Here is a 14001-nt window from a genome sequence, read left to right on the forward strand (position 1 = left end):
ATTAAAGAAACCCCAAGGCATTCTACAAGTATGTGAAGAGCAGGAGGATAAGACATGAAAGAATAGGACCTATCAAGTGTGACAGTGGGAAAGTGTGTATGGAACCAGAGGAAATAGCAGAGGTACCGTAGATTCCGGACTACAGAGCGCACCTGATTAAAAGCCGCTGGCTCTAATTTTAGAAATAAAATCAATTTTTTAATTGTAAAGGCCGCACCGGATTTTCGGCCGCAGGTGTCCCACGTTGTAATATGAGATATTTACACAGAAAGATATTACACGTGAGGATTTTTTAACTTTTAATTAAATCCATATGGTAACAAAAACAAATACATATTGCAAATGCTTTTTTTCGAACTGTGCCCGTAACGCGGCTACTTTTAAATATACGTTGCGTATACTTCTTTACTGAACAACATTCCAATATCTCCTAACGACTGGTAAAAAATATATATACTGCAGCCTACCAGGAAAAGTTATTGATCGCCTTTAACTTAAAAGCAGCGTTCGCTCAGATCCAAAGCCACTCGCGTAATGCGCTCCCTCCCTCCGTCCCGTTTCATCGCAAACGGCATTTTCCCCACAAGACGCGGCGAAACCGGGTGTGACGTCATAGCATCCCGCGATGTAGTACAGAAAACAAATATAGTTAAAACTCTTCTAACTTTAACTAGAAAATGAATTATTAAGTGAAAATATTATAAACTAAGTAACTGCCATAAAGGCAGCACAATGCTTTTCTTCGAGTGTTTTCCATGTTGATGAGGGTGAGTACAAATGACTGATTTACAATAATTTAATTGTGAAAGTGCGCTTGATTTATCGTACAATTTCATTGGACCTCTGTGAACTACTCATCAATTTTATTGGTCTACTGTTATGAGGCAAAATGTTTACGAGGCGGCATGAAAAAAATCATGTATTAGCCGCTCCATTTTAAAGGCCGCAAAGTTCAAAGCTGTTCAAAATGTGGGAAAAAAGTAGCGGCTTAAAATCCGGAATCTACGGTACTTAATGAATACTTTACTTCAGTATTCACTATGGAAAAGGATCTTGGTGATAATAATGACAACTTGCAGCAGATTGAAAAGCTTAAGCATGTAGATATTAAGAAAGAGGATGTGCTGGAGCTTCTGGAAAGCATCAAGTTGGATAAGTCTCCAGGACCTGATGAGATGTACCCCCAGGATACAGTGGGAGGCAAGGGAGAAGATTGCTGAGCCTCTGGCAATGATCTTTGCATCATCAATGAGGACGGGAGAGGTTCTGGAGGATTGGAGGGTTGCGAATGTTGTTCCTCTATTCAAGAAAGGGAGCAGAGATAGACCAGGAAATTATAGACCAGTGAGTCTTACCTCAGTGGTTGGTAAGTTGATGGAGAAGATCCTGAGAGGCAGGTTTTATGAACATTTGGAGAGGTATAATATGATTAGGCTTTGTCAAAGGCAGGTGATGCCTTACGAGACTGATTGAATTTTTTTTTGGAGGATGTGACAAAACATATTGATGAAGGAAGAGCAGTAGATGTAGTGTATATGGATTTCAGCAGGGCATTTGATAAGGAACCCCACACAAGGCTTATGAGAAAGTAAGGAGGCATGGGATCCAAGGGGACATTGCTTTGTGGATCCAGAACTGACTTGCCCACAGAAGGCAAAGAGTGGTTGTAGATGGGTCGTATTCTGCATGGAGGTTGGTCACCAGTGGAGTGCCTCAGGGATCTGGTCTGAGACCCTTACTCTTCTTGATTTTTATAAATGACCTGGACGAGGAAGTGGAAGGATGGGTTAGTAAGTTTGCTGATGACGTTAAGATTGGAGGTGTTGTGGATAGTGTGGAGGCCCGTCAGAGGTTACAGCGGGACATTGATAGGATGCAAAACTGGGCTAAGTGGCAGATGGAGTTCAACCCAGATAAGTGTGAAGTGGTTCATTTTGGTAAGTCAAATATGATGGCAGAATATAGTATTAATGGTAAGACTCTTGACAATGTGGAGGATCAGAGGGATCTTGGGGTCTGAGTCCATAGGACACTCAAAGCAGCTGCGCAGGTTGATTCAGTGGTTAGGAAGGCATACGGTGTATTGGCCTTCATCAATTGTGGAATTGAATTTAGGACCCGAGAGGTAATGTTGCAGCTATATAGGACTCCAGTCAAACCCCACTTGGAGTACTATGCTCAGTTTTGGTCTCCTCCCTACAGGAATGACGTGGAAGCCGTAGAAAGGGTGCAGAGGAAATTTACAAGGATGTTGCCTGGATTGGGGAACATGTCTTATGATGATAGGTTGAGTGAACTCAGCCTTTTCTCCTTCGAGCAATGGAGGATGAGAGGTGATCTGATAGAGGTGTATAAGATGTTGAGAGGCGTTGATCGTGTGGATAGTCAGAGGCTTTTTCCCAGGGCTGAAATTGTTGCCACAAGAGGACACAGGTTTAAGGTGCTGGGGAGTAGGTCGAAAGGAGATGGCAGGGTAAATTTGACAGACAGACATACTTTATTGATCCCAAGGGAAATTGGGTTTTGTTACAGCCGCACCAACCAAGAATAGTGTAGAAATATAGCAATATAAACCATAAATAATTAAATAATAAGTTAATCATGCCAAGTGGAAATAAGTCCAAGACCAGCCTATTGGCTCAGGGTATCTGACACTCTGAGGGAGGAGTTGTAAAGTTTGATGGCCACAGGCAGGAATGACTTCCTATGACGCTCAGTGTTACATCTCGGTGGAATGAGATTTGAGTGGCGAGTGTGTGGAATGGGCTGCTGGAAAAGGTGGTGGAGGCGGATACGATAGAGTCTTTTAAGAGACTTTTGGATAGGTACATGGAGCTTAGAAAAAGAGGACTACAGGTTTCCCCCGCAATCCGAAGGTAGAGCGTTCCTATGAAACTGTTTGTAAACCGAAATGTCGTAAAGCGAAGAAGCAATTACCATTAATTTATATGAGAAAAATTTTTGAGTGTTCCCAGACCCAAAAAATAACCTACCAAATAGCACCTAAAAAAACCTAAAATAACACTAACATATAGTAAAAGCAAGAATATGATAAATATACAGCCTATATAAAATAGAAATATTGTACGTATGGTATAGTTTCACTTATCTAATTCCGGAAGACAACAAGCCAAAATCGATTTGCAGAAAAAAAAATTCGGCACGTACGTGCACGCCTACACACATACACGCATACGTACACATATACATACACGCATGCACAAACAACTACCCGCACAAGGCTTCACGGTCAGTGTAGTCTTTCTTGGGGTAAATACACGTATAAAGCGGGCGTCTTTTTTACGTAAAAATGAAAATCCTCTTCGGTTAGCGAAAACAGGTACTAATGTAGGTTTTTCGAAACAGCCAGCTGTCATAAAGTGAACATTTGAAAATCGGGGGACACCTGTCTAGGTAAGCCAAGTAATTTCTAGGGTAGGGACATGTTCGGCACAACCTTGTGGGCCGAAAGGCCTGTATTATGCTGTAGGTTTTCTATGTTTCTAAGTAGAGATGTCAGTGAGCTTTGGCGGCAATGCAGTGTACCTTGACAGTGCTCAGTGTGGTTGTTCCCCACAGCGAGTACACTGTTTTTGAATACTGTTTGTGGTGGGGAGAAGACGACCTACCACAGGAAAGTGACTGAGGTCTCTGGCACTGAGTCTGGCTCTGTGGTTTACAGAGGGAAGGGGAGTTTAACAGTGATAGGCGATTCCATGGTCAAAGATGCCAGGGACATCTCACGTCAGGTACACAGCATTCTAAAGCAGGAGGGTAAACAGCCAGAAATTGTGGTACATATTGGTACCAACGATTTCAACAGGAAAATGGATGAGGTCCAAGAGCAAGGGTCACAGCCTTTTTCATGCCATGGACCCCTGACATTATCCATAGACCCCAGCTTGGGAATCCCTGAATACAAGGAGTCAGGTAGAAAACTGAATTAAGGTTGCATCAGATTGTTGCATGTGCCATACATCAGTGTTAGGATGATTTGACAGATAACTGCATAGCCAAGAAATCAGTGCAGAGGGCAAGTTTTCAGATTTCTGTAAGATTAGAACCCCTCTGAGGGAAGGACAACCTGTATAAAAAGGACAGGATACACCTGAACCCAAAGAGGATCAATATCCTTGGGGGCACACTTACTGTTGGTATACAAGTAGATGTAATGTGTAGAAAGACTGAGAGGAAGGAGAGGCAATGATTTGTGTTTAAAGTAAATAGAAGGCTCAAATGGAAAGGATAGTACAGAAGAGGTTAGAATAGTCTCCAGAGTAACTAAATACTAGAAGTTTAGAAAGGGATAAGAATTTAGCTTCTAGTAACACGGGAAAAATTGAAAAAGGTGCTACATAAGGAGTTACATTTCAATACATGCAGCATACTGAATAAAACAGATGATCCTGCGGAGTAGCTACAGATTTGCAGGTATGATGTTGTAGGTTTCCCTGTGTTGTGGCTGAAAGAGTTGAGAGCTTAACATCCAAGGATACATATTGTATTGAAAGAACAGGCAGGTAGGCAGAGAGCAAGAAATGAAATCAAATCCTTAGAAAGAGGTGACATAGGATCGGAAGATGTAGAAGCCTTGTGGATGGAGTTAAGAAACTTCAAGGGTAAAACTACCCCCATGAGAGTTCCATACAGGTCTCTCATACAGTAGCCAGAATGTGGAGTACAAAGCACAATGGGAGACAGAAAAGGCATGTAAAGAGGCAAAAGTTATGATGGTCATGGGGGATTTCCATATGCAAGTAGATTGGAAAAATCAGGTTGGTGTAGGATCTCAAGAGAGGGAATTTGCAGAATGACTATAAGATGCTTTTTAGAGCAGCTTATGGTAAAGCCCATTCGGAAAAGGCAATTGTGGATTTGGTGGTGTACGATGAACCAGATCTGATTGAGGAGCTTAAGGTAAAGGAACCCTCAGGAAGCAGTATCATAATATGATATAATTCACCCTGCAGTTTGGCAGGGAGAAGTTAAAATCAGATGCAATGGAGTAAAGAGAACTATAAGAGGCATTAGAGAAAAGCTGACCAAAGTTGATTAGAAGGGAACACTAACAAGGATGACGAAAGAACAGTAATGGCTGGAGTTTCTGAGCAATTCAGAAGACCCACCAAAGATGTATCCCGACAGAGTATTCTAAAGGGAGGGTGAAGCACCATAGCTGACAAATGAAGTTCAAGATGCCATATAAGCAAAAGAGAGGTATCTAATACTGCAAATATTAGTGGAAAGCTAGATGATTGGGAAGCTTTTAAAACCAGCAAAAGGCAAGAAAAAAAGCAATGACAAAAAAGATGAAATATGAAGTCAAGCTAGCCAGTAACAAAGAGGACACCAAAAGTTTTTTCAAATATATAAGTAAAAGAGACAAGAATGGATATCACTGCTAGAAAATGACATTACAGAGGTAGTAATGGGGGACAAAGAAATGACGGATGAATCTAATAAGCATTTTGCGTCAGTGTTCGCTATGGAAAAAACACCAACAGTATGCCAGAAATTTAAGTGTCAGGGGCAGAAAGGAGTGTAGCTGCTATTACTAAGGAGAAGGTGCTTGGGAAGCCAAAAGATCTGAAGGTAGATAAGTCACCTGGACCAGATGGACTACAGCCCAGCATCCTGAAGGAAAAAGCTGAAGAGAATATGGAGGCATTTATAGCAAGAATTGCTAGATTCTGGAATGGTTCCAGAAGACTGGAAAAATACAAATGTCACTCCATTCTCCAAGGGAATCAAAAGACAGGAAACTACAGACCAGTTAACCTAATTTCAGTGGTGGGCAAGATGTTGAAGCCCATTATTTAGGATGAGGTTTTGGGATACTTAGAGGCACATGATAAAATAAGTCAAAGTCAGCATGGTTTCCTTAAGGAGAAATCTTGCCTGACAAATCTGTTGGAATTATTTGAGCAAATAACAAGCAGAATAGACAAGGAGAATCAATGGATATGACAAGATGCCATACATGAGGCTGATAAATAGGCTGACCATGGTATTACAGGAAAGATACTGGCAGGATGGAAGATTGGCCAACTGACTGGAGGCAAAGAGTGGGAATAAAGGAAGCTTTTTCTAGTTGGCTGCCAGTGGCTTGAGGTGCTCCACAAGAGTCGGTGTTGGAATTGCTTCTTTTCACGTTATATGTCAATGATTTGGATGATTGGATCGATGGCTTAATGGTCAAGTTTGCAGATGATATGAAGATAGGGGGAGGGGGGAGAGGAGGCAGGTAGTGTTGAGGAAGCCGGGAGGCTGGAGGAGAATGGGCAAGAGGTGGCAGATGGAATACAGTGTAGTTAAGTGTATGGTCATGCATTTTGATATTAATAAAGGGAAAAATTATTTTCTGAATGGGGTGAAATCAGATGTGTAAAGGGACTTGGGAATCCTTGCGCAGGATTCCCTAGAGGTCAGCTTGCAGGTTGAGTCGATAGTAAGGAAGGCAAATGCAGTGTTGGCATTCATTTCGAGAGGATGACAATTAAAAAAAGCAAGGATGAGACTTTGTAAGAAATCGATTAGAATGCACGGAGTATTGAGAGCTGTTTTGAGCCCCTTATCTAAGAAAGGATGTGTTGGCATTGAAGGGTGTCCAGAGAGGTTTCATGAGAATGATTTTGGGAATGAAAGGGTTAACATGGGGAGCTGTTTGACAGCTCTGGGCCTGTATTCACCGGAGTTTAGAATAATGGGGGGGGGGGGAACCATACTGAAACCTATACGATATTAAAAGGTCAAGATGGTGTGGGTGTGGAAAGAATGTTCTATACTGGGGAAGTCTAGGACCAGAGGGCACAGACTCAGAATAGAAGGACTTCCCTGTAGAACAGATGAGGAGGAATTTCTTCAACCATAGGGATGTGAATCAGTAGAATTCATTGCCACAGACGACTGTAATGGCCAAGTCACTGCATATATTTAGAGCACAGATTGATAGATTCTTGATTAATCAGGCTGTTCAAGATTAGGGGGAGGAGGTTGAGAGGGATAATAAGTGGTGGAGTGGACTCAACAGGCCAATGTCTAATGGTCTTTCTTGGCCATGCTGTCTATACGATTACCAGTTCAGGTTGTTGGTGTTGACTGAGCTGAGGGAAGCACACACTGCACACAAGCAACTAGAACTGGAGAATCTCTTCAGTGACAATAAGGGTGCACTCAAGATATAAGGTAGGAGGGAAAAGATTAGAATATGAGAAGGATCTGGCAGGCAAGGTGAGGTAAAATCCTCAAGAAAATCTAAAGATATATTAAGAGTAAAAGGATAGCTGGGTAGAGAACAGGTCCCCTTAAAGACCTGTATAGCTGTCTTTGCGTGGAGCTGGATGAGATAAAAATACATTTAATGAATAGCTCTCTTCTGTGTTTACTGGAGAGAAGACAGTGAAGACTGAGGAAACAGGGAAAATGAGCAGTGTTGTCTTAAGACCACATACAACCTGTCTCTTAATGTGAACAAAACAAAAGAGATGGTTGTTGACTTCAGGAGGGCACAGAGCGACCACTCCCCACTGAACATTGACGGCTCCTCGGTAGAGATTGTAAACAGCACCAAATTTCTTGGTGTTCACCTGACGGAGAATCTCACCTGGTCCCTCAACACCAGCTCCATAGCAAAGAAAGCCCAGCAGCGTCTCTACTTTCTGCGAAGGCTGAGGAAAGTCCATCTCCCACCCCCCATCCTCATCACATTCTACAGGGGTTGTATTGAGAGCATCTTGAGCAGCTGCATCACTGCCTGGTTCGGAAATTGCACCATCTCGGATCGCAAGACCCTACAGCGGATAGTGAGGTCAGCTGAGAAGATCATCGGGGTCTCTCTTCTTGCCATCACGGACATTTACACTACACGCTGCATCCGCAAAGGAAACAGCATTATGAAGGACCCCATGCACCCCTCATACAATCTCTTCTCCCTCCTGCCGTCTGGGAAAAGGCTCCGAAGCATTCGGGCTCTTACGACCAGACTATATAACAGTTTCTTCCCCCAAGCTATCACACTCAATACCCGAAGCCTGGACTGACACCTTGCCCTATTGTCCTGTTTATGATTTATTGTAAAGCCTGCACTGTTTTTGAGCATTTTATGTAGTCCAGTGTAGCTTTCTCTGTGTTGTTTTTTTTTTAAACATAGTTCAGTCTAGTTTTTGTACTGTGTCATGTAACACCATGGTCCTGAAAAACGTTGTCTCATTTTTACTATGCACTGTACAAGCAGTTATGGTCGAAATGACAATAAAAGTGACTTGACTTGATACAAATTAAGGAAGAGGTGATATTAAAGTACATTAAGGAGGATAGATCCTCAAGGCTTGACCTGGTACATTTTCAGATCTTGTAGATAGCTAGAGAAGAAATGGCAGGGGCCTTTGCAGAGGTTTTTGAATCAGCGATGACCACAGGTGAGGTTCCGGAAAACTGGAATGGCAAATGTGGTGACATTGTTTAAAAAGGTAAGCAAAATAAGCCAGGAAACCGCTGGCTACCCAGTCTGACATTCTTTTTTGGCCAGTTCCTGGAGGGGATCCTGAGAGAGACAAGATCTACCACCATTTGGAGAGATATGGTCTGATTCAGGACAGTCAGCACAGCTTTCATATATGACCAATCCTTTGGAGTACCTCAAGGAGGTAAAGAAGAAGGTAGTAAGAGTAGGACTGTGGATGTTGTCTATATGGGCTTTAACAAGGTTTTGACAAGATGCCTCACGGCAGGCTAGTCTGAAGGGTTAGATCTCACACAATCCGGGAAGTCAGCAGATTGGATTCACCGGTAGCAAGCAAAGGGTGACAGTCAAAGGTTGCTCCTTGGATTGAAGGTCTGTGGTCTACTGTGTGCCACAAGGGTCAGATGTATTATTTGTAACTTATATGATTAATTTGGATGTGAACATACAAGAAAAGTTAGTTTGAGGATGAAACTCTGATGTTGTAGATCTGTAGAATAATAACAGGGAAATCAGGATCAGCTGCATATGTGGGCAAATGGCTTCCAATTCAGATAAAGGTGAGGCATTGCATTTTTTGGAGATCAAACTAGGGTAGCACTTTTCTAGTGAATGTAGGGCATTGGGGAGTGTGATGGAACAAAAACAAACACCAATTGCAAGTTCATCATTCACTGAAAGCAGCATCTTAATGTAGACAGGGAGGTGAAGGCAGCTTTTAGTAAATGGCCTTCTTCATCAGGGCATAGAATACAGGATTGGAAAATTATGCCACAGTTATACAAGACCTCGCTTGAAGTATTGCACACTGTTTTGGTCATGCTGCTATGGGAAAGATGTTATTAAGCTCAGAAAGAGTACAGAAAAGATCAATCAGGATGCTGCCTGGACTCAGGGCCCTAATTTAGAAGGAGAGGTTGCACTGTCAGAACTTTATTCACCAGAAGATAGGGGATTGAGAGATGACCAGAAGCATGAGGGGGCACAGACAGGATAGAATGAAAGCAGTCTTCTTCACCAGGGAAGGAGACTAAAAACACAAAAGGCACAGATTAGAGGCGTGAGATTCAAAAAGGACATAGGGGCAGCTTCTTTGTGCACAGGGTGGACAAGCTCCTGGAAAGACTGGCTGAGGTGGACACTTTTAAAAGCCATTCCCAAAACCCACTCGGACAGGAGAGTGCAGTTGTTAAATGCAGGCAGATAAAGCAAACTTGCCGGGCAATGCAGTTAGCACGGAAGAATTGGACTGAAACGCCTATTTCAGTGTCTTGTATCCCCTTTATACGCTGTCTCCTACTCCACTGTTCCTGCTTTCCCCTTTCTCAGAGTCTCTGCCTCTCTCATACATCCACCCACATGAGAACCCCTCAGTTCTAGTGAACGCTGAGGTGGGGATAACGCTCACCTTCCAGCCAAAGGTCCGGGTGGGTGTCTCAGCGGTGGCTGCCTCCTCACTGCGGCTCCGACAGTCTTGCAGCATGATGGAGAGGACACGACCAGCACGTCGCTCCAGGGGGGAGGTTGTGATGAAGGGCCGATGGGATGAGGAACTGGAGGGCGAGGGTCGCAGGCGGGCGCAGACAGTGGGAAAAGGGGTGGGCGGCCACTGCTGCGAGTCCACCAATGCCTGAGAGGAAGCATGGCCTGGGCTGAGGGAGAAAGTGAGAGGCAATGAGAAAATATTAAAGACAACAAGCAACAGAGCGAGACTGCGAGCAGAGTGGGCAGGAGGCACGCGGAGGTGGGAGAGGACATCCCGAAGGAAGCCGAAGCTCTCAGCATTCATACCTGTAGGGTCTGCAACACCTCCTCTTGGAGCGTTCCAGTTGTCCAGTGCCCCTGTGGATTCGGGGACGTCGGAGGGTGATGTGCTGACTCAAGTGAGATCCTGGCTCCCCCTCCATCCTTCTGACGAGTGGCCGTAGGTGAGTTCAGGCACTTGTAGTGGCAACCTCCGTTCCCGGCATACTGGGCAGGCTGGGGGTGGGGATGATGTCAGGGGGAGGGACAGGGAGGTGGTGATGGGTGGGGGAGAACAGTGGAAACATTGGGGAGAAGCCGTGAGCTATTCAGCCCATTTCTACCATTCCACTCATATTTCAACCAGAGACCGACTGTCAGACACCTCTCAGGATTCCAGCTCATTTAAATGCTCCGGCATTTAAATTCCTGACATCCCAACAGAGGGCAGGTGTGTGAAACACCTCCTCCCACCCCCTTCATCACTGCCTTGCTTTCATACCCCACCACACTCTCCCCAAACTACACCCCCATCTGCCTCATCCACCATCCATTTTCATTCCCGTACACCTCCCTATCCGCACTGCTCTCTCCCATCCCACTTCCTCTACCCCTCCCATTCACCCCTCCGCTCAATCACCTTTCCCCTTCCACAGTCCCTCTACCCTGCTGTTCCCCATCTCTCAAACCATCTGTCCTCCATTCCATCCCACTCCCCTTTGTCTTCCTGGCATACTGCTCAGCACCCCTCCTCCTTCCACCTCTCCCATCCCACATACCCATCTCCTTTCCACCCTATCCTCTCCCCATGCCGTCATCTCCTTCCATCACCTCCACACCATTCTTCTCCCCACCTCTTCTCCCTCCCCACTTCCTAACCCCTCTCCCACTACTCCCATCTTCCCCATCCCCCTCCCAACCCCTCCTCCCTCCCACGTCCCCTTATCCTCCTCCTCCCTATCCCCCTACTCTCTCCCATATCCCCATCCTCCTCATCCCTCCCATCCCCATACACACTCCCTCTCCATACCCCTTCCTCTTCTTCCTCCTCCTCCCCTTCAACCCCTCCCCCACTCCCATCTCCGACCCCTCCCTACATTCGCTCTCCCTCTTTTCCCTTCACCGTTCCTCTGCAGCCCGCTCCATCCCCTGTACCTCCACCCTTCCACACTATGCCCCCTCCCCATCCATCCACTCTCCTCACCGTCCGTCTGCCGCTGCCCTTTGTTTGTCCTTCCCTTCACCCCATCTCCTCAACCCCACCTACCATACTCCGTTCCCCCTCCCCTCCTTGTTTCTCACCCTCCAGCGGCCTGGAACCACATCCGACCTCCTCTCCCCTTTGACCCGTCGTCCCGCCCTTCGCACCGCAATGACTGTTGCCCGGTAGACCGTATTCTTCCTATTGGCTAGTTCCAAACAGTCACCGCACTGTGATTGGCTGATTCTAGGCAGCTTCCGCTGACACGCATCAGCGGGAGCTAGGTTTCGTCGTATTCATTGGTGGAGTTTAGATCCGCCATCTGATTGGAAAGACTCGGCGACATTCTCTCTCTATTGGCCGATGTGGTCGTGTCACTGAATGGACAGATCGGAGAGCTCACGCTCTACTATTGGGCGGCGCTACCGGATGGGTAAGCCAATCAGCATCAACCGGCTATACAAATGCCTAGGCAGGTCACCTGTGGTCCAAGGGGTGATTTAAGTTGCGTGGTCCGGCAGTGAAGGCGGGGGGATGGCCTGCTGTGTTCTACCAGTATTTTGTGTGTGTTGTGGTCCGTCCATTAAAAGTTGGTTTACTGTCGCTGCCCAATGGATGGGGGTTATGGTGAGTTTGTCAAGATGCGTAGTAGTTGCCTGTCACTGACCAATGGGAAAGTAATAGAGGCAAAGCTAAACGTTTTTGACTACGACAATGCGGTGGGAGGGAGCGTAACGCAACTGACCAATAGGAAAGGCGATTGATATGTCAATCTTGACTTGGTGACGTGTCACCATGGAGGCGGAATTATATTTGGCGACAAATATAGGAGGTGGTACTGGAGGGACGGGAATTCAGATGTTGACCAATGAGGATGTAGAGATTCATCTGACAGCCAATGGAGAGGGTGGTAGTTCAGGCCCCGCCCTTTCAAGGCGGGGACTGAATGAACTGACCAATAAGGAGGAGGGTGTTGGAGGGTATGTGGCTGCAGGAAGCGGAGACGGATCCTGGGCAGTGAAGGGTGAGTGAGTTGATGGCGCCAGGTTTTCGTGGTTACATCCAATGGAAAGACTTTTCATCCATTCAGACCATTTCATTACACAGTGCCTTGTGGTAGGAGAGGCAAAACTATAGAAGAGTGCAGAATGGTGTTACAGTCATAGAAAAAGTGCAGAGCAAGCAGGTCAAGAGTTTGTCTAATGGGCCAATAGTCCCATAATGTCACTCCACACTCCAAGAAAGTAGAGAGACAGAAGCCAGTTAGTCTGACCTCAGTGAATAGAAAGATATTGAAGATGATTGTTAAGGATGTCGTTTTGGGCTGCTTGGAGGCACATGATAAAATTTGCTGTAGTCAGTGTGGTTTCTTCAATGGAAAATCTTGCCAGACAGATCTGTTGAAATTCTTTGAAGAAACAACAAGCTGGAGTTGGTGGACGTTGTGTACTTGGATTTTCATAAAGCCTTTGATGTGGTGCCACATATGAGGCTGCTTAACAAGTTAAGCTCTCAAGGAAAGATACTAGCATGGATAGAGCATTGGTTGATTGGCAGGAGACAAAGAGAGCCTTTTCTGATTGGCTGCCAGTGACTAGTGGTTCCACAGGGGTCTGTGTTGGGACCACTTATTTTTACGTGACATGTCAATAATTTGGATGATGGATTTGTGACTGTGTTTGCAGACAATATGACAATAGGCAGAGGGTGGTTTGTTTTGAGGAGAGGGGCTACAGAGGACTAGACAGATTAGGAAAATGGCAGATGGAAAATAGTGTCTGGAAGTAGATGGTCATAAACTTTAGTAGAAGAAATAATACGAAGTGCAAAGGGACTTGAGAGTCCTTGTGCATGATTCTGTAAGGGTTAATTTGCACGTTGAGTCTGCGATGTTTGCATTCATTTTGAGAGGACTAGAATATAAAAGCAAGGATGTAATGTTGAGACTTTATAAGGCACTGGTGAGGCTTCACTTGAAGTATTGTGAGCAGTTTTGGCTCCTTATCTAAGACAGGATGTACTGATATTGGAAAGAGTTCAAAGGAAATTCTCAAGAATGATCCCAGGATTGAAAGGCTTGTCATTTGTGAAGCATTTGATGACTCTGGGGCCTCTACACACTGGAATTTAGAAGAATTACCTCATTGAAACCTAGTGAATGTTAAAAGGCTCCAAAAGAGTGGATGTGGAGAGGATGTTTCCTATAGTGGGGGAGTCTAAGACCAGAGGACATAGCCTCAAAGTAGATTGTGATGTAAGGACTCCATCCGGTCATACAAGAGGCCCGTTCAAGAACCTGTCGCCATCCTTCGAAACAGTTGCTTTGACAAGAGTCATATCTATGGACTGTTACGTTGCTTGCTCCCTTCTCAACTCGTAACTCACTACAATTTGGGGTAGAGGCTCAACTGGCAACTTGTCTTTCAAATGTGCAGCACACCCAGCAACCTGACTGGTTAGTGTGCAACGTATATCATAACTAAGATGAAGGATCAGCAGTGTTAGCTTCATGAGCTAGTTCTGTACATAGGCGGAAAGACGATCCAAATCATATAACACCCAGTCACAAGCTGTGATGATCAAAAGTTCACTTAAT

General features: G+C 45.1%; 2 protein-coding genes across 6 annotated transcripts in view; one reads left to right on the top strand and one right to left on the bottom strand.

Annotated features, from left to right (window-relative positions):
• Nucleotides 1-11630, bottom strand: part of LOC140719043 (proline-rich protein 14-like) — a 40818-nt gene extending 29188 nt beyond the window's left edge. Inside the window, exons 1-3 of one of the 3 annotated variants that reach the window (XM_073033401.1) lie at nucleotides 11507-11630; nucleotides 10253-10441; nucleotides 9870-10113 (exon numbers count right to left, since the gene is read on the bottom strand). In XM_073033401.1, the coding sequence (XP_072889502.1) occupies nucleotides 9870-10113; nucleotides 10253-10368 (360 nt within the window). In that variant the 5' untranslated portion in view covers nucleotides 10369-10441; nucleotides 11507-11630. Of the gene's footprint in view, nucleotides 1-9869; nucleotides 10114-10252; nucleotides 10442-11408 lie in introns of all 3 variants that reach the window. The other 2 variants (XM_073033403.1, XM_073033404.1) reach the window with 2 other exon arrangements.
• Nucleotides 11631-11713: 83 nt separating this feature from the next.
• The window catches only part of rusf1 (RUS family member 1), a 54656-nt gene continuing 52368 nt past the window's right edge, over nucleotides 11714-14001 (top strand). The window contains exon 1 of one of the 3 annotated variants that reach the window (XM_073033417.1): nucleotides 11714-11838. In XM_073033417.1, coding sequence (XP_072889518.1) covers nucleotides 11787-11838 — 52 coding nt within the window. In that variant the 5' untranslated portion in view covers nucleotides 11714-11786. Of the gene's footprint in view, nucleotides 11839-12001; nucleotides 12033-14001 lie in introns of those variants that run through there. The other 2 variants (XM_073033414.1, XM_073033415.1) reach the window with 2 other exon arrangements.

Source organism: Hemitrygon akajei, chromosome 31 (genome assembly GCF_048418815.1).
Source record: "Hemitrygon akajei chromosome 31, sHemAka1.3, whole genome shotgun sequence".
Classification (NCBI taxonomy): Eukaryota; Metazoa; Chordata; class Chondrichthyes; order Myliobatiformes; family Dasyatidae; genus Hemitrygon; species Hemitrygon akajei.